The following is an 18,182-nucleotide window of genomic DNA, read 5'->3' as shown; positions in this document are numbered from 1 at the left end:
AAGAAAAAAAAAATACAATGCAACTGTGAAAAATGTGTGAAGTACTAATTACTGTAAAGCTTAATTTCTTATCTTTCCTCCAGAAATCCCAGAATTATTTGAACTTCAGCTCCCAGAAGACTAGGTAGTGTTTCAGAACTGAATTACATCTCCATGGACTACTAAAGCGCTGTTACTAACATCTTAGTCTCAGAAGATCCTAGGCACCCTCAAAAACAAACAAAAAAGATCTTAAAGTTATAGCATGCTGAGAGTCTTCAAAGCAATAATAGACAAAGGAAGTGTTCAAATGCCATTAGTGTTACTGATGTTACTGAATGATGCGTAGGCATTTCCTTTAATGAAGGATTCAGCCTGTGGTTTGAGAACAAGTGGTTATTAATGACTCTGGCACCTAGCTTGTCTAAACAAGCCTCCTTTCAACTTTAATATTCCAGGGCATGGTTTAGTAAAGAGAAATCTGAGTATCATGCTGTAGGTATTTTTTTTCCTATGCTTGAAGAGAATGACTAAAAAAAGAATTACTTTTTTAGGAAAATTACTGAAGTTYGGATTGCTATCTTGATACTCTAAGCCTGCAATAAGTGGCAATGTCCAGGGTCTCCACCCCACCTCCTCCTGGAGAGATGTCCAGTGGACCTGTGGCTGAAAGCTGGTGTTACACACAGGTAACTTGCACAAATTTCAGAGCCTTTGCTTTCATCAGCGTAATGAAAGGATTTTGCTGTAACACTTAGAGTTGGGCTGACAGTCTAACTAGTTCTCATAAGTAATACTTGACAAGTTAAGTTGGATTTTGCTGAAGTTTTTTGCATCTCTTATTCAGGTTAAAGTAGTAAAGTTTTCCTACATGTGGACCATTAATAACTTCAGTTTTTGCCGAGAAGAAATGGGTGAAGTTTTAAAGAGTTCTACCTTTTCATCAGGGCCAAATGACAAAATGAAGTGGTAAGATCTTTATTTTGGTAACTCCTTTTTCWTTTTCTTTCATGGGAGATGCTTTTTGACTTAGAGTTGTGAACTAAAATCATGAATAAGTTTTAAAATACAAGACTATTTCTTGAAGCTCTGTTTAAGTAGATGTTTGAAGTATAGTTCCAACAGTCTTAGGGGAACATTCATTTTGGTAACTTGTGTCATCATATCTTATAAAAATAATTCAAAATTTATTTTGTACAATTTTTAAATGTATGATTTCTTGATTTCTTTCAGGTGCCTGAGAGTGAACCCAAAGGGATTAGATGATGAAAGTAAAGACTACCTATCGTTATATTTGCTTTTAGTCAGTTGTCCTAAAAGCGAAGTCAGAGCAAAATTCAAATTTTCCCTGCTGAATGCTAAAAGAGAAGAAACAAAAGCAATGGGTAAGGGCAACTTGAGTATAATGTAGTGCCTGCAGCTTTGTCAGAAAAGTAATGTTGAAATTTCATTCAAGTGAGAACAAAATCTAGCACTGAGGCAATTTTCAAGCATTTGTTCTAAAGGTCCTTATAGAAGCTTAATTAAAACAACTTACTAAGTTTCACACTTCTGATCAGTGAGCTGTGTTAATTCTGTTTGAAACAGTATAAATTATGAGGCATTACGAGCTCCCATCCCTTCAGATTCTTGACGCTTGGCTTTTCTAGCAGATCGTTCTTTGCTTCCCGTTAGTACGGTTTTGTTTGCTTGTGGTTAACTACAGTTGAAGTATTTGATTCCCAAGAAAATGTATGATTCACAACTGGAATTCTTTTAATACTAAATATTGAGGCCTCTTGCAGTAAAACATCATATAAGTACTAATTCTCCTCATTCAGATGCAATATACTAGTAGTCATATGATTTTTCCAAACCTATGTGTGGACAGAGTAACTTCCTSTGCAGAGTGCTGTTCAGGCAGATGTAGGATATCAAAAAGGCTCAGGCAACTAAGTTAACTTTTTACTTTTAATAAAACCTTACTTGAGTGAGTATACCTTTCTTTATAATCCTCAGAAATAAACATAAATCTCTAGTCGCCTTTCAGGTATTTGTGAATAATACTTTAAAAGATACCTATTTCCTAAAGCATGATGACATCACTACAGGAAATTAGCAAAACAAAAGTAGATTCTGTGGGGCATTAAGGAGCAGTTGAAGTTAGAAACAGTTTATAAGATGCTTGTCAAATGTGAGGTAAAAYGCAACGCTGAATTCTGGCATCTCCAATTTCATCTTGTCTGAGGTCTTTCCCTCTACCTCTCCAACAAAACAAACAAACAAAAAGACCACCTGGAATCTTACATGGCTGGTGTTATTTTTCCTGCCTAAGAATTCCTCTGCTTCTGGGCTCTGCTTTGGTAGCTTGCTTGTTGTTTGAGGCTGGGGCTGGCTTGATTGCTAGTTGTGTTGTGTGTGTGTGTGTGTGTGTGTGTGTGTGTGTAAGATGTGATAAGGTGACAGGGATAGAAAGACCTTCCATGTTTTCAGTTCCTGCCTTGTTTCTCATTGTATTCATAAAATGTAATCAAGGCTAGTAGAAGATATTTTGCTTCATCTATTTCTGTTGGAGAATTGTGTTGAGTTCCACTTCTCCAGTACTGGAATTGAAAACCATTCATTTTGTATAGCACAATATTTTACATGGTCGCGACTCTATCTGTGATGCCACCGAGTGGACTGTAGAGAGGGGAAATTGGACTTGGCTGATACTTGTAGAACTTCTAGGAGAAATGATTTTCAAACCAATTCTGCCATAAAAAATACTTTATTATGAACTTCTCACTTAAAGTTTTCAGTTACTATCTTACCCATAAAACAAAATCATGATATATTTCTTCACTTGCTTTTCTGGAATTGAAGAAAAACCCTGTCTTGGAAGACTGGTGTTACTTAAGTATTCACACTTGTTTCCTTTTAGACAGTTTTCCTAAGTATAATTTAGTGTCATATGTAGCTGATTTATACCTATGATTACAAAATTGACTTCAGATAGACTAYTTCCCATGTATTTTGTCAAAATAAGAATATGCAATACTCTTTCTTGTGATTCAGCTTACGGAATGAGCAACCAAAATGTAGCGGACGTGCCATGTAAAATAGCATTGAGCTTACATAATTTTTAATGTGTAACTGTTCAGAACAGAGCTTGAGGAGTGGCTGGTTATTGAGTTCATCCTGTTAGTTCTCTAAAGGGAGCTACCTTGAACCTATGTTCTCAGCATGACCTTGGGAATCCTTTTTAGGGCTGTGAACTTTAGAACTGGGAAAATAGTTGTGTGGTCATGGCAAATCTGATAGTATCAAAAGTATTGCAAGAAAGGACTAGGAACAAACTAAAACATATCTACAGCCCAAGAAATAGTTTAATTGAAACAATTTATTGCTGTTTTACCTTTCTAATATTGTACCTGTTCATTTCAACCAGTGAAACAGGGTGTTCCTTTTAAGGTAGGAATCAAAGCAGAATATTGTAATTGCACAAATCTCACAAAGTGCTTGTGATGAGAAGTTCACTGTAATGGTAGTTTCTTGTGAGCAGTTTCTGTGTTTACACATTGGCATTTTAAAAAGCTTCTTGACGTGTTTTTCTCTTTCAGGATAATGCCTTAAGATAACAGCTAAAGAAACAGCTGGAGATGGTTGAATTGCAAATTGTGCTCTATTAGGATCTACTGAGTCTTTTATAAAATGACACTATTATGAGACAAAAATAGTATATAATCGGTGGCAGGTTTCCTAAAAATGGGAAGTGCTGTCTGAATATGCTAARTTGATAGTGAATTAACACTTGGGCATTCTTAGTATATATTATTTAGATGTTCCTTTTTTTTGTATTTAACTTCCTTTGTACATAATCCTATTTTCTTCTTTTTTTAATCAGAAAGCCAAAGAGCATATAGATTTGTGCAAGGCAAAGACTGGGGTTTTAAAAAATTTATCCGAAGAGATTTTTTACTAGATGAAACTAATGGTCTATTACCAGATGACAAGCTTACGTTATTTTGTGAGGTGAGTATAAGATTTTAAGTGGTAAGTTTTTAAATAAAGGATTTTCTGCTCTAATATAGAGGTTTATGTTGATCAAAAACACTGGAGTATGATAAAAGCTATGTCTTTTGTATGCCATAAATATAGCAAAGTACAAATTTAGTTGTTTGTGTTATGCCTTGTTTCCTTTTTTTGATAGGTGTGCATGGAAGTGCAAAATGAGTATGAATTTATCACTTGTAAACTGCTGGATTCCTCTGTGAATCAGTTAGGATTACATGAGAATCCTCTGTAAAGTTATTTATGTCAAAGGTAGCATATATGCCGTCTATACAAATAACATTTTATTGAGATTGCTTTTATTTAAAGAAGTTACACTTGGAAATATAGGATCCTTCACCGCTTAAGCAAAAGGAAGTTGTTTGCATGTTGATTTGTGTTGTTAAAAATTGTCAGGAAGAATCAATGTTACTACAACATAATTTATAGCTTTAGACAAGTTTTTCAGATATATTAACCAATTTTTAATTTTTGTGCATTTCTTAATTTTGTAACTCAATAATATTGTGAATTTTATTTCTAAGCCTATTTTTATAGGTGTATTTTGAAGTGAACTATTGTAAAATGTTCATTTAATCATGTTTGATTTGAGACTTCCCTTTTTTTTTTATAGTAATAATTACAGTTTGTTTCCTGAACAAATGCAAGTTTTTCCACAGAAGGACTGGTTAATGCTGAGAACTAATATTGAGGACTGCTTTATTTAAAAAAAAAAAAAAAAAGCTTCATGGAGTATTATGGGTTACTTTAATATGTTTTGATGGCAGCATGAGTTGTCATATTAAATTTCAGTAAAACACAATAAGTTAAAAATGGAAACCAGAGGAAGATGCAATACAAGTATAGTGTATGTTAAATGTACATTGGTAGGTTTTCGACTGCTGCCRTGGAGTGATTAGTGGCTTACAAGGGTGATAGATGCTTTAACTGCTAAGAAGTTTCCTTTGATCTCTGTATTTGCAGGAAATGTGTAAAATTGTCTTGGCAAGATTACAACTTAATTATATGTCATTATGCTGTGTAGGAAGAATAATTGAAATGTGCCCCTGAGACTAGAAGGTGCAAATGTATAGTGCTTTTATTTTTACTCAGGCAAATTCCGGTGGCTGCGTGATAAAATTGTTATGAATGCAATTACTCAGATGATAAAATTAGATGCAACAAGTGTATTATGGTTCTGCAAAGATGCTCATGAGTATTTTRCTTTTTTGGATTTATCACTTTTTGAATAGATTGATCTAAATAGCCATTTGAAATACTGTTTGGTTTTGTAAATGTGTTACTTTCTATAGCTTTAAAGATAGTGTGTACTAATTTGAACATATGCTGACTTTTCCGCAGGGAAATATTATTTAAATTCTGGTGCCAATCTTTGAACAAAGYTGTTTCCCTAATTTCTTGATATTTTAAATGTGATTGGCTTATGTAAAGTTTGAGCTACCCTGACTATAAATGTTGAAGGAGATGCAGCATTTAGTTGTACATGTTAAAATAATTTCCTAGTTCAAACTAAARCAGAAGGATTATCTATCCAGTTCTYTTAAAAAGTACTCCTTTATTCTGATGTGTTCTTCTGACTGCTAAGTTGTCATTAGAAATAACAGATTTTTATTTACAGAATCTGTTTCATCCTTCTTAAATTCAACTCTAAGCACTGATTTCTGTGATTCTGCTTACTTATAAGTCATTTTTCAAACTAGCATATAACTCTAAAAACCGCCTKAGATGTTTCTTGAAAAAGTGTTAGCGTATGTAGCAGGTATTTAGGAAAGGTCACAGCTGGTAAGYCGTGCTGGTGAGTCTCCTTCTGCCCTCTTGGGCTGCAGAAGGATGTTTATTCTTTAGCAGGACATGCAAAGATGCTGCTTCTGCATTGCAGAATGTACTTAAGATCAGCCGGATGTGACCTTGGATTGGAAATTGAAAAGTTAGGTTAAATGCTTTGCAAAGTTAAGGGTTGTCACTAAAAAGTGACCTATTAAGTGCAGGTTTTTAAAATTTTTATTAAGCAAACTGGTCCCTAGTCCCAGTTCCCACCTTACATGTAACTTTAAATTACCAACATCTTCCAAATATTTCTATTTGCTAACAGAGTTGTAGATTTTTTTTTTGTAGGGACACTTTTTTTATTTTCACAACTTGTGTTGAGTTAGTAGTCTAGACTATTGCTTACAGTATCTTTTGCTGTTATAATACCCCAGACTCAGACCCAAGAAGGTGGTATGTGTTGTTAAAGTTATAGCTTTATACATCCTTATATACCCTTATGTAGGAGGATAAATGAAGTAAACAGGGTTTGTGCACCCAAAGTGATCATGCAGTGCAAAGCCATGTCCAGGATAACTTCCTCAGAAACAAAGTAAATCAGGCCCTTGCAAARCACCTGGCTAGACTGCTGTGCTTTTCTAAGCTAAGTTGTTCACTATTGGGTTTTAACCTCTCCACATTCTTGAGTGTTTTTATGAGCAATACTCAGAGGTGTCTAAAATAAGGATTTGRTATTAAGTGTTGGAAAAAGTGACCGACTGCTTTATAATAGTCAGCATAACGAGAGTTTTCGGTAGCTCTATGGGATTAACTTTATTGGATTGCAGCCTGTTTTAAATAAGTGATTCGTTTAATTGAAACRTGAATGAAATTAATTTTTTTCTTTTAGCATCCCATCTGGACAAGTGAGATATGAAATATCAGATCCTTGTAAGTGTTTGTAGTTAGGTTCTTTAAATGTTGTTCTTACCTAGGAGGCTAGGTAAGACAACACTCAGCTGTAGGGGCTGCGAACCGCTCAGCTTGCATCTTCAAAGGATGGCTCAAAGTAAACTTTTCTGGGGTTTGCAGCCATCAATATCTATTAGAAGTTACTTTAAAATAGTAGAAGCTTGGAAGGCCACGATCAGCTAAGTAAATATGAAGAATGTGTAAGTTATGTACCTAGGCACTGTCTGTAGTTAATGAAGAAAGACGATCCTGTACAGAYAAGCTGGAGCACGAGCTTAACTTTTAACTGAGGTCTCTGGAGAAGCAGAACTCTCCCCACTGGCAGGAGGACTGGCTTGGCTAAGCCGAAGGTCAGTTTGTGTGTGAAATCACTTTGTTTAAGTGAAAACTGTGCAGTTAAGTGCCCTGGCCAATAGATCTTCCAGTGTATAAATGTATAGCCTCAATGTGGAAAAAAAAAAATTGCAATGCTTTGGAGTATGTCTTGTTGTTTTTGTTATWTTTTTTTTCCTTTTAAAAGGTGTGAGGGTATAAGGAAATTCTCATAATCACAAAGTATTATGGAGTGAAACATGGAATTAGTCAATGATTCAAATCCCCAAGCTGCTGTCTTAATTGGATCATCATCCTCTTCCGATCTGGCCTTTGGCTTGCACTGTTCTCACTTGCGGTGAAGCTTAGCCCTGCTATGTTTGCTTTATGCCAGATTCTGTGGCTCTGCAAATCCAAAAAGAGACAGTCTCAACATGGGKTTTTTTTTGGTATTTTCTCCTGATATATAATCTTGATTTCTGTATTTGGGAGGTGCAGTGATCAAGGTCTTATAGTTCTTCTCTAGGAAGCTTTTATTCTCAACCCTGTGCCCTCAGACAACAAAAATAAAACCTGCTGAGCTATTCTGTTTCCCAATAGACTAATTAAAAGGATGTATACAGTTATCTAAAAAAAGCCAGTAAGAATGCTACTCTCCTGTTCACTTATTCTTGTTGTGTGGAAGAATTGAATTAATGCAGTATATTCCCTTCAGATGCGCATCATTCACAGTGTACTAGTTTTTATAAAATTACTTGTTATGAATTTGCACTTTCCTATTAAAGTAACCCACCTATTATGTTTTATACTCCAGTGGCTTGCATTTTCTTAAAGATAGGCTTTTATCTTAGCTGGGAAGCAATTGCCTGTGATCTCTGCTTTATCTGGACAAAGTAAAACAGAATGATGGAAGAGTAATGTTGCTTACACTTAGTTTGCATTGTCATAATAGGGCTTAAATGTGACCTTGCACTTGCAAATTTAGGAATAACATACTATCTRAAATGTAGATCACAATCTTTGATGAAACTTTTTTTCTGTGTTCTTATATGTTTCTAATGGACTGCTTAGAATTCTGTTTCATAAGTTTTACTTAACTTTTGTCTGTGACATAGCATTAACTTTGATTTAAGGATCCTGTTGTATTAAGACTATATCTGTTCTTGATTTTACTTACTTGGGCTTTTGTATCATGTGACATGTAGTACTGTGCTCTTGTCTTTGTGTTGTCTAATTATAAAACATTAGGCTCTAAGTAAAATGTTATTTGCTCTATGTTTCTTAAAGGATTTTCTCTTGCTTTCTAAAAATAGAATTGTAATTTTGTTTGCTTTTTATTTTATTTTTCAAACCACTTAGGCTTCTTGACTAATGCCAGAAACATCCCTGTTTTTRTTTTGCTTAGGAAATGTTGAACTTCTAGCCATAGGTGCTGTAATTTGATTATTTTTTGGCATTCAGTTATGAAGGAGTTGTCTTGCTGTGATTTTCTGTTAGGTAAGCGTGGTCCAAGACTCAGTAAATATATCAGGACAGTCTAATACAAACACTTTGAAGGTACCTGAATGTCGACTAGCAGAAGATTTAGGGAATCTCTGGGAAACAACAAGATTTACAGATTGCAGTTTTTATGTAGGAGGACAAGAATTCAAAGCTCATAAATCTGTCCTTGCAGGTACTTTCTACTTTTGTATTGCTATTTTTTTGTTATTAAAACCACTAAAAGTTTGAAATTTGATTATATTTAATATTTGCTTCTCTTGTTACAGCACGTTCTCCAGTTTTTAATGCAATGTTTGAGCATGAAATGGAGGAAAGCAAAAAGGTAAGCCTTACTGAAAACTTAATAATCATAATTAATAAATATTCACACTGGAGGGAGAAGAGTTGGAAAAAGCTAGTTGTGAACTGATAGAGGTGAGTGATGTCTTGTGAGGAATAAGTGGATATACTACGCCCTGAGCGCTTTTCCAGTGAGTTGTATGGAATTTACTTATCCTGAAAGGACTGACGGGGAAAAAATCTGGAGGATTTGTTATTGCCTGTTATTGCAGGAAGTTCTTTCTGCCCTAGATCAGTTATGTTAACATGGTTGATCYGTGCCTTTTTACTTTAGTTGAGGTTCCCAAGTACTCCTTTTCATTCAGTTTCTGCAAACACTTGACCTGAGAAATGCTCTGGATGGATAGTTATTTAATCAGCCCAGAGAGCTGCTTCTTTTACATGCTTGATATCCCCCACAGAACTGTTCATGTCTTTCATGAAAAATAACATCTGAAATGGGTTATAGGCAGAATCCATTACTGTGAGTGAAAGCAAAGAGACTGGTCAGCTCAAAGGACTGAAATAGATACTCACTGCTCAGAGTCTTGCAGSTTTCAGTGATGCTACATGTGTGAATTAATTTCTGGCTGTAATGCACCTGACTTGTTCTCAGAGGTGGAATTTTTCGTCTCTGCCCTTCCTTCACCTGAAAACATTCCATGGCAGAATCAGAATATTAGAGGCATTGACTTGAGATTTCTGAAATTAAAGAAATCCAGACGTGTCCATTGTTCCTCAGCAGCCTCACCTGCTCAGGTAAACGTCACAGCACCTTCAGAAAGGTGCCGTGCTGGTGGCCTTCCYGGTGGCCATAAATCTCCAGCATCCCTTGTGCTGAACACTGTGCTGCTGTGGTCGGTTCAGTGACTAGGGGAGCAGTATGTGGACATTTGTGTGCTGGATGGCCTGGGATGACTGCTTTGAGTGCTATACTCACTTCTGTGCCATCCTTGTTGCCTGCTGCATTACTTGTTTTTAAGGACACTGTTAGGATGCGGAGGCAAATATGCAAGACTAGAGTTTTATTAGGAAGGCTTACAGCTACATGATATCATTGGAATATGTTTCTTTGCTTTCTGGAATTCAAGAATAAAACATAGACTGTGTTGACACGATGTTAATTGAGCCAAAAATGTCTCACTTTGGAAGTCAGAGCGCTATTTAGAACAATATTTCAAACGCTGCTGTCGGYTTGGAAGCTCAGCAGGATTTTTAAATATTCCTGAAACTCTGCTTTGATGCATAGATAGCTATGGGGGCTGTGTGTGTATATTTACTGTGTGTGCCATAGATTCCACATAGAGCCAGACATTGTTATAAGAAGATGTGTAGGTTAGTTCTTGTTGCCTAAGCTTTTTTCCCAATTAATTACTGTCTGACTTTGGACCTCTAACTTTGATTCCTTTCTGCTTAATATTGTTGAATGTTAACTTAAATTTGTAAGGATGTTCTCACATGTTGGAAAATGAAAAGCAGTGTGCACACAGGTGGCATGTGATGTTTTCTCTTTATTGCTAATTTTTTTGTKTGTGACTGTTCTTTACTAGAATCGTGTAGAAATAAATGACGTTGACCCTGAAGTCTTTAAAGAAATGATGAGATTCATTTATACAGGAAAAGCACCAAACCTTGAAAAAATGGCTGACAATTTGTTGGCAGCTGCAGACAAAGTGAGTAATTAACTCTGAAATTCTCAAAATTGCTGTTTGTTTTTAGAACATTCTTCCAAAACAAAATCCAAGACTTTATTTTGAGGACTCATCTGAATTGCAGAATGATGGGGAAGGATAGACATTTTCAGTGATAAAAAGCTTAGAAACCTTTTTGGCAATCAGGAATCTTGTAGACCACAACGTTACTACTGTAGTATTATAATTAATACTTTTTTTTTTTTCTTTTGAAATCGAGTACCAGTAATATAGCCTGAAAAGCTTGTGGAACAATTATGCCCTTAAAATAGAAGTGATGAAACTAGTGTTATAACCCTGTCACAATGGTATAAATCACTTAAGTAACTTATTTCAAGAAATGGTTAAATGTGTGCTTTATATTGGGAGCAGGGGCTGGGCAGGATTTAATGGCCTTTTATTTTAAGTCTCCTGAAATTCCTCCATCCTCTGTTTGGTGACTTACTGCTTGTGTTCTTTTCATCTTTGTGTTCTCTTCATTGAATATTTCATTGCAGCATTAATCTTCCAAAATTGATTGTATTTGGACAATTTTCAACACACTCAAGTGGGAAGGTGTTATTTAGGCTGGCGTCTTTTAGGGTGTAATTGATGATAAACATAAAGTAAAATGAAATATATTATCTGAAATATGTATCTGTATATATCTGCAAATAGCAGGGATCTCCTAGCTCAGCATTTATTCCCTATAGCTTTTTGTAACAAACTCCTAGAAACAATTATCTGAAAAGGAGTATAACACATATTAACAAAGGAATTGCATTGTATTACTTGGTAGGTAGAGATTTAATTGATACTTCCACTTAAAGGCTATAAATGTCCTGAGGTATTATAATAAAATAGAAGTAAAAATGCATGGGTGTAGAAACATAGATGTTAGCACAAGAACTTTTTTTCCAGTGCTGTTTTTATGAGGAATTGTTGCTAATCCAAATGTATGAGTGACAACTTGAATATAGGTATATATGTTATATTTATGTCATTTATACTTCTAGAATTGTTTTCAGACAGACCTATTCAATGTATGATATTTCAAAAAAGAACTGTTCATTTATGTAAAATACACTGTCACGGAGCTGTAATTATTTTGCATTTTTTGATAGGCTGTGGCAAGGTATGGGAGAAACTAATATTCGGAAATGGGAAAGAAAATCTGGAAGAGTTCATTTCAAACAGATTAACAATTTTGCCCTAGATAACTTCATGAATCTTTCCATGTATATCTTYTTGCTCCTTGCTTTGAAGCATCAATCCATCTGGCTGGAGCTTCGACTAAAGTAACTGTGCCTTTCCTTAGCATTGCTTCAGTTTGCTAACGGGTAGTGAGGGGAGTAAAAGCATCAAAATTATTTATGTTCCATTAAAAGTTCCCCTGGTAACACATTTACTCTCTTTGTGTCTAACCTAATGCATGTCTTATCATCCGAGGGTTTTAGGTACTGAGTATTGTGTTTTGAATCACCTGTTTGGAAGCAATGATCCTAAGCTTGACAAGCCCTGGATATTTTCATGACTGGAATTGTCTTTAATACTGTCTGTAGATACTGGTGCAAAGAATAAGTTTGAGGAGTGATAAGTGTAGCTTTTTTTTTTCCTTTTTTTTTTTTCTTTTGGCAGTATGCACTGGAACGGCTGAAGGTCATGTGTGAGGAAGCTCTCTGTAGTAACCTCTCGGTAGAAAACGTTGCTGACATTCTCATCCTTGCAGATTTGCACAGCGCTGAACAGTTAAAAGCACAAGCAATAGATTTTATTAACAGGCAAGTGATATCAGTGAGCCTGTAAATGTATTTGCTGTCTGTGCTCTGCATACCGTCTTAATATTTGCACAGTTCTCTCCATTACAGGTGCAGTGTTCTTAGACAACTTGGGTGTAAAGATGGGAAAAACTGGAATAGCAAGTAAGTTTCTCCACCTCACTGCCTTATCTACAAACACTGATAAATAGATTGCAGATCTTAAGAAGTGTTACTTTGAAGTAACTTTACTGATTCCAGAATATGGAGGCAAGTAAAATTCAGCAGATGTTTCCCTAGTGGTAATAGTGACTTTACCTTTAGATGATATGAGGAGTTTACCTGCCTTCTAGTGTGAGATAATGGGAGCTAGTTTTGTTCCCCACCTGAGGACGTACCAGTGCTGCGAGGAGGTGGCAGCAGACTTTGTAAAGGAAACTATTCTCTTCGCTCATCAGGTTTGTGCTTGATGAAGTGGCAACCCAGGTGTGGTTTCAAGACTTGCTTAGATCAATCTGAGCCTGCAGCATTGCCAAAGAGAGGAGGGCAGTTGCTGTTCTCACCTGTGGTGACATGCTCCTGCACCTGCCCACGTGCCAGCACTGGCTCTCTTGTGGCCACACAACTAGTCAGTCAGGTCCGTGTCATCTGGCTGCCTGGGTAAGTGCTAATGCTGCTCCTAGAAATAGGTGAGAATACGCGGCTGAGACTAGGCTGAGGGCAGAACTGCCCACGCTGACTGCAGCATGTGCTAAGAACAGCTGGYGTGACTTGTGCAGTGGGAGGCAACCAGCTGAAGAGTAGTAAAAGGGTGCCAGAGTATTTGCCGCTTGCCATCAAAATCTCCAGAAAAGTTAAAATCTGTGTTGTATCAGATGCTTTAAAATATACCAGGTATTATTTCCAAATCCCCCAAGGTTTTGACAGGCCAAACTAATGAGCATGCATTGAAAAGGAAGGATGGTGGTAAATATTAAAACACCAGTTTTAAAAAAAAAAAAAAAGTATATAGCAAATGTAGACGAATTGATGCATTCTTCAAATAATCTGGAGTTGACTTCTGTTTTGGATAATTGGAAATAAAATTTTCTCTGGTTTATTATAGGTGCTTTAGCTGGCACAATTTGAGAGGGTCTGGTTTAACCTGGCTTAATCCTGGCAACAAGGGAGTTGCAAATTTTGAGCTTTTTCTCAATGCTCTTGCCTTTGCTTACTTGTTTTTATAAGATTAAGAGCATCTGTTAGAGATCTGGGAAAAGTTTTTAAGGGATCATATAGTCTAGGGCTCAACTGCTAACTTGTAAGTTTGATTGTTCTATTATTTACTTTTTGTGTAATGATATGTGAGAGAGAGAAAATGCATCATTTTTACCTCCTGGATGTTGTTGTGATACACAACTAAAATCGGTTGTTGCTTTTATATCAGTTAAAATTTTTAATGGTTCACATCCAGCAAAGCTATTGAGACTTTCTGAATGATCTTGTAGATCACGATCTTGTAGTGAAACAAGAGCAAATATCCCCAAAGTGTCCTTCCCTGATGCTCCTTGAACTGTTGCCCTTCAGGGGAGGGTTCTACGGTGCCTTCAGAGCTTCATGGCCTTCAGAGCTTTCTAGAACATGTTAAAACATTTTTTTTCCTGCAGATTCAGCTGGTTTATCTTGTCATCCTTCCTTCTCCTACAGATTGTACGTGATGTACTCTGCATCCACACAGATTTTGCTGTAGATGGTCATGTTTTGCTTTGGTTTTCTCTTAGTATCCTCCATTTTCTTCCAGTTTTCTGGAAGTCATGTTGTGCAGTCCCCTCTTTCCACCATGGTGGTGGTCTTGTGTAGTGTCCAGAATTGAACTCCATTCTGCAGCTGAGGTTTGTTGGTATCAAGAAGAAAAGAATAAGTGCATAATGTCCTACATAGGATGATATTAATATAACCAAAATGAGATTTGCCACTTTTTTTCACTGCCATCAYGTTACTGGCTTTTTAAAAACTTGTCTTTCATATTGCTCAGCTGCTGCTCAGCAATCCTCCTGCCTTGCCTGCTCTTCTCCAGCTTGTGCCTTTGATTTATGAAGTTGTGTGACTATTCTCAATGCTTCTGTTTTCAGCCAAGCAACAGACATAATGGAAACAGCAGGCTGGAAGTCCATGATCCACTCTCACCCTCACTTAGTAGCGGAGGCCTTTCGTGCACTAGCATCTGCACAGTGTCCACAGTTTGGCATTCCACGCAAACGGCTAAAACAGTCATGAAATCTTCCATGAACTTTTAAAGAGACTGAATTGACTCTACTCCTYCATGTCCAGAGGTGTTTTCACAAACCATAACAAGAGTTTTTGTTATCCTTGTCCACAGAACAGAAGCTGAAAAAGCCTATTGTTTGCTTTTCAGATGGATAATTTATGGTTTAATCCTCAGCTTTAAATTAGACTGATTAATTCACTGAAAGGCCTTAAATTATCTTCAATGACTCTCTAGTCCATATAGTCTAATGTATCTTGATTTTATTTTTTTTAATTATTTTTTTAATGTGCCTTGTCTTTTTGACTAGGCTCTGCAGGATTGCACTAGCTCCATAATGCAGTAAAGTTGATAACTGAAGATTAATTTTTTGAAAGGGATCTTCCATTATTTTCAAAAAAGACTTATAGTTTGGTCCTGTGCTAACTGGAAGGTTCTAACTAGCCTCTCAATGAAAGCACTTGAACTGCAGGTTCATAGTGTTTCCTACACAAGTGCTAAATATAGGGAGAGCCTGTTTACCTTCAGAGAATGCCTACAGGCTATTTATGGCAATATACTGCTTTGAACATAATTTATTTTTCATTGTGGGGGCAAATATGCAATGGTTTGGCCCAGAAGTGTATTTTCATTACAGTTTGTAATGCTTATTGTGTGTGTGTGTCAAAGCTGTCCAAACGGTGAAGAGAGACACAGAATAAACCTCTTGCTTGTGTTTCTTTATGGTCCATCACTAGTTTACATCTAATGCAGAACTGAATGAGAAGTGTTCAATGTGAAGACATAATAGTGTTGTAGATGGAAAAAAAATATATCCCACATGTATGGTTACATAGACAAGTAAAGGATACATAGAATGACCAAATGTAAATTGAAGACATGGGCCAAATGGATTCTGAATATGCACTTTTAATGTGTAACTTTTGTATGTTGTGTGGTACATATATATTTTGCTTTTGATGAATTAATGAGGTACAGGTAATTGTGGCTTAACTTTTTTAGATACATTTGAAGAAACCCACAGCCACATGGGATTTAGTTTTGTTATAACGAAAAGGAAAGGCATGTCTTTTAAGACCCAGCTGGAGGTGACTATTGCGAGCTTTCCTATTTAAATAACCGAATATTTTTGCCTATTTGAAAAAGACATGTGAATGCTAAAACCTTCAGAAGAGGGATTTTTCTCGTCTTGATGTGTACGGCTTCCACTGACACCCAAGGAAGTTGCCTACAAATCGAGAGGAATATTTCCCTGAAATGTCAGATGATATTTGCAGGCACAGTCTTGCTCAATCTTGCATTTCAGTTATTGTGCTAGCATTGTGGATGGTATTGAAATTCTGCATAATGTGAAAAGGATGAAACATTTGTAAACTGCTTGTCATGGGCCAGTTCTTTATGATATGAATCTTAGCTTTAATACCAACATCCTCAGTGTTTGATAGCTTTGTTTACGACTGGGAGAAAAAGTCTGCAGTAGTGCACACTCTAAATGTTTCCTGAGTTATTTCATTGAGTTTACTGTAATGGTGATAATATGCTATGTTTGTTCTTTGGGAAGACTTGGGTTTAACAGTGGGGAATGGGAGGAAATCTCACCTAATTTATAAGCATATTTGGATAAAGATTTTTAGTTTGCCTATTAAAAAAGAAAAAGTTATATGGGGAGAAGAGAGGTGGAATCTCATTGTTTACTACCTTGAAATCCCTCTGCATCCTCCTTTCATTAAGATTCATCTGAATTACTCCTAATGATGTTTTTTAGAGAAAAGAGACTATAGTTTTATACCTTGGCATTAGTCATCCATTAGCAAAGGCAAATTGGAAAGAATGCCCACTTCAATTTCTCAGAATAAAATGACCCCAAATGCATTTTCTTATGTTCTAACTAAATCTTTATGGATAAAGAGTAAAATCGGAAACTTTAATAGTGCATAAGGCATCAAATGATATATTTACAGAGATTTATCCTTTTATCAATTTTAAATATTTATCTAAAATAAGGTCTCATAAACATTCTTCATAATAAGACATAAAGGTAATTGTTCCCTCCAAAATAGTGGTGTTTTGGCTGCACTGTGTAATGCATTAGGACTATATATCCTCATACGCATCACTGTTGAATCTTGCGGCGCTAACCTATGAAGTGACTTGAATATTTAATACTGTAATAATTGTCCAGTTCAGCTTGTTCTAAAGTAACATTCAGTAATCTAATGGAAAGCTTAAGGATTTTATGAAGACTTTTTTTTTAGAAGCTTAAATAGCACACTTTGTACCAAAAAATGTCAAACACTGTGCTGTAATATTATCTACATTGTAAAGTGTCCACTTCTCAAGTCAGGCAGCGTGTACCATACATTACACTAACAGAAAATCATGATAATTGATCTGTTTAGATTTGGATTTATTTATTATGTATATTTTTAAGTTTTGTCAGCTCTTAAGGAAAAGGTAAAACAGTTGCTGTATTCTTAAGTGAGTGCACTAATTATTCACCCCTTTATTCTTTAATTAACTACATGCAGTGTTCTCACTGGAATGGGGTAGCTGGTGATAACCCTCTCCTCCAGCTTCAGTAGCTTGTTCTTATTCCCTGTATTTCAAGAGCTTGCCCTTCAAAACCTCAGTTGTCAGTTTTAAATGCAGCAGATACAAAACTATCTAATACAATGAACGTTCTTTTTCAGGCTGAAATATTTGGGGGGAGGTTCTTAGTTTTATATAAAGATCAGGAACACGATGTATGAAGGTGCCATATTTTGGCTTGCCAACACTACTCCCTGGGATGCCCGTGAACGCCGCTTCCGCTCTTCTCCGGGGAGAACCCTGCATGTTTCCTGTGTGTGTGTGTATGACTGTGTGACTGTGCAGTGTTTTTTGTTAAGAATGACTTTCTAAAAATAAGGACTCCATTTGCTGTTAAATGCTATTACATCTTACATAWTTTTTTTCCATTTGAACCTCTCCTAAGGAGATGCTTTAGGTGGAAGATGCTTCAAGAAATAATCCTTATTTACTCGTCCATTTACTGCATGCAGAAGTATGAACACATTGTGCCTTTTTTAGGATGCTATTGCAACGAAGAGAAGATTTAGGAGGATACATGATCTTTTTAAAGGATATCTTTAAAGGTGAAGAAGAATGCTATTTGATACACATTTGAGGCAGAAAAGTTATGGAGTATTGATTTGAGCTCTATCCAGTGTTAATTCTTTCTCCCTAAATTTTGTTTCACTGAGATAGAAACCACAAAAGGAAATGTGGAAAGACTCCACGATAAGAGTGTGCTTTGTGGAAAATGTGAAAGTATTTGTTGTCAACAGCTGAGCAAAAGTCAAAATGTGCTAATCAGGAACAGAAAGTTAGTTGTACAAGTTACTCTAGTTCTGATGCTTTCTTTTAAAGTATTTTAATATGGAATTCATCCCTGCACAGTGTCGGTAGAAGCTCTATGCGGAGATCGCATTCCTTTTAAACATTCATTGAAAGATTTCTCTTGTGGGAAGAAAAAAAAATAATATTTGAAATGATCTATTAAAAAGCAGTGGATTGCAAAGGTGAAATACAGCTGTCTGAACTGATACTGCATTATGTCAGACTTTTATMGTTGTTTGAAATTCCTGACTTTTTTTGATAATTGACAAG

General features: G+C 36.0%; 1 protein-coding gene across 2 annotated transcripts; it reads left to right on the top strand.

The window, feature by feature from the left end:
- Positions 1–533: 533 nt before the first annotated feature.
- SPOPL (speckle type BTB/POZ protein like) lies at positions 534–18,115 on the top strand. 2 transcript variants are annotated; one of them, XM_026040844.1, is made up of 10 exons: positions 534–668; positions 827–948; positions 1,213–1,364; positions 3,845–3,972; positions 8,539–8,716; positions 8,811–8,866; positions 10,413–10,535; positions 12,171–12,313; positions 12,401–12,454; positions 14,401–18,115. In XM_026040844.1, the coding sequence occupies exons 1-10, from the start codon at positions 591–593 to the stop codon at positions 14,543–14,545; spliced, it is 1,179 nt and encodes a 392-aa protein (XP_025896629.1). In that variant the 5' UTR covers positions 534–590; the 3' UTR covers positions 14,546–18,115. The 2 variants fall into 2 exon arrangements, with proteins under 2 accessions (XP_025896629.1, XP_025896631.1); XM_026040846.1 differs by lacking the exon at positions 14,401–18,115 and adding an exon at positions 12,748–12,994.
- The last annotated feature ends 67 nt before the right edge of the window (positions 18,116–18,182 follow it).

The sequence above is a fragment of the Nothoprocta perdicaria genome, unplaced genomic scaffold (genome assembly GCF_003342845.1).
Source record: "Nothoprocta perdicaria isolate Ctin4 unplaced genomic scaffold, notPer1 scaffold_27, whole genome shotgun sequence".
Taxonomy (NCBI): Eukaryota; Metazoa; Chordata; class Aves; order Tinamiformes; family Tinamidae; genus Nothoprocta; species Nothoprocta perdicaria.
Note: the sequence above shows the minus strand (reverse complement) of the source record. Positions and strands in the feature narration are given on the sequence as shown.

Coding starts and splice junctions, on each gene's coding strand:
- SPOPL (XM_026040844.1), top strand. CDS start 591: ATGTCCAGGGTCTCCACCCCACCTCCTCCTGGAGAGATGTCCAGTGGA. Junction 949..1,212: donor CCAAATGACAAAATGAAGTG/GTAAGATCTTTA, acceptor GATTTCTTTCAG/GTGCCTGAGAGTGAACCCAA. Junction 12,314..12,400: donor GCAATAGATTTTATTAACAG/GCAAGTGATATC, acceptor TCTCCATTACAG/GTGCAGTGTTCTTAGACAAC.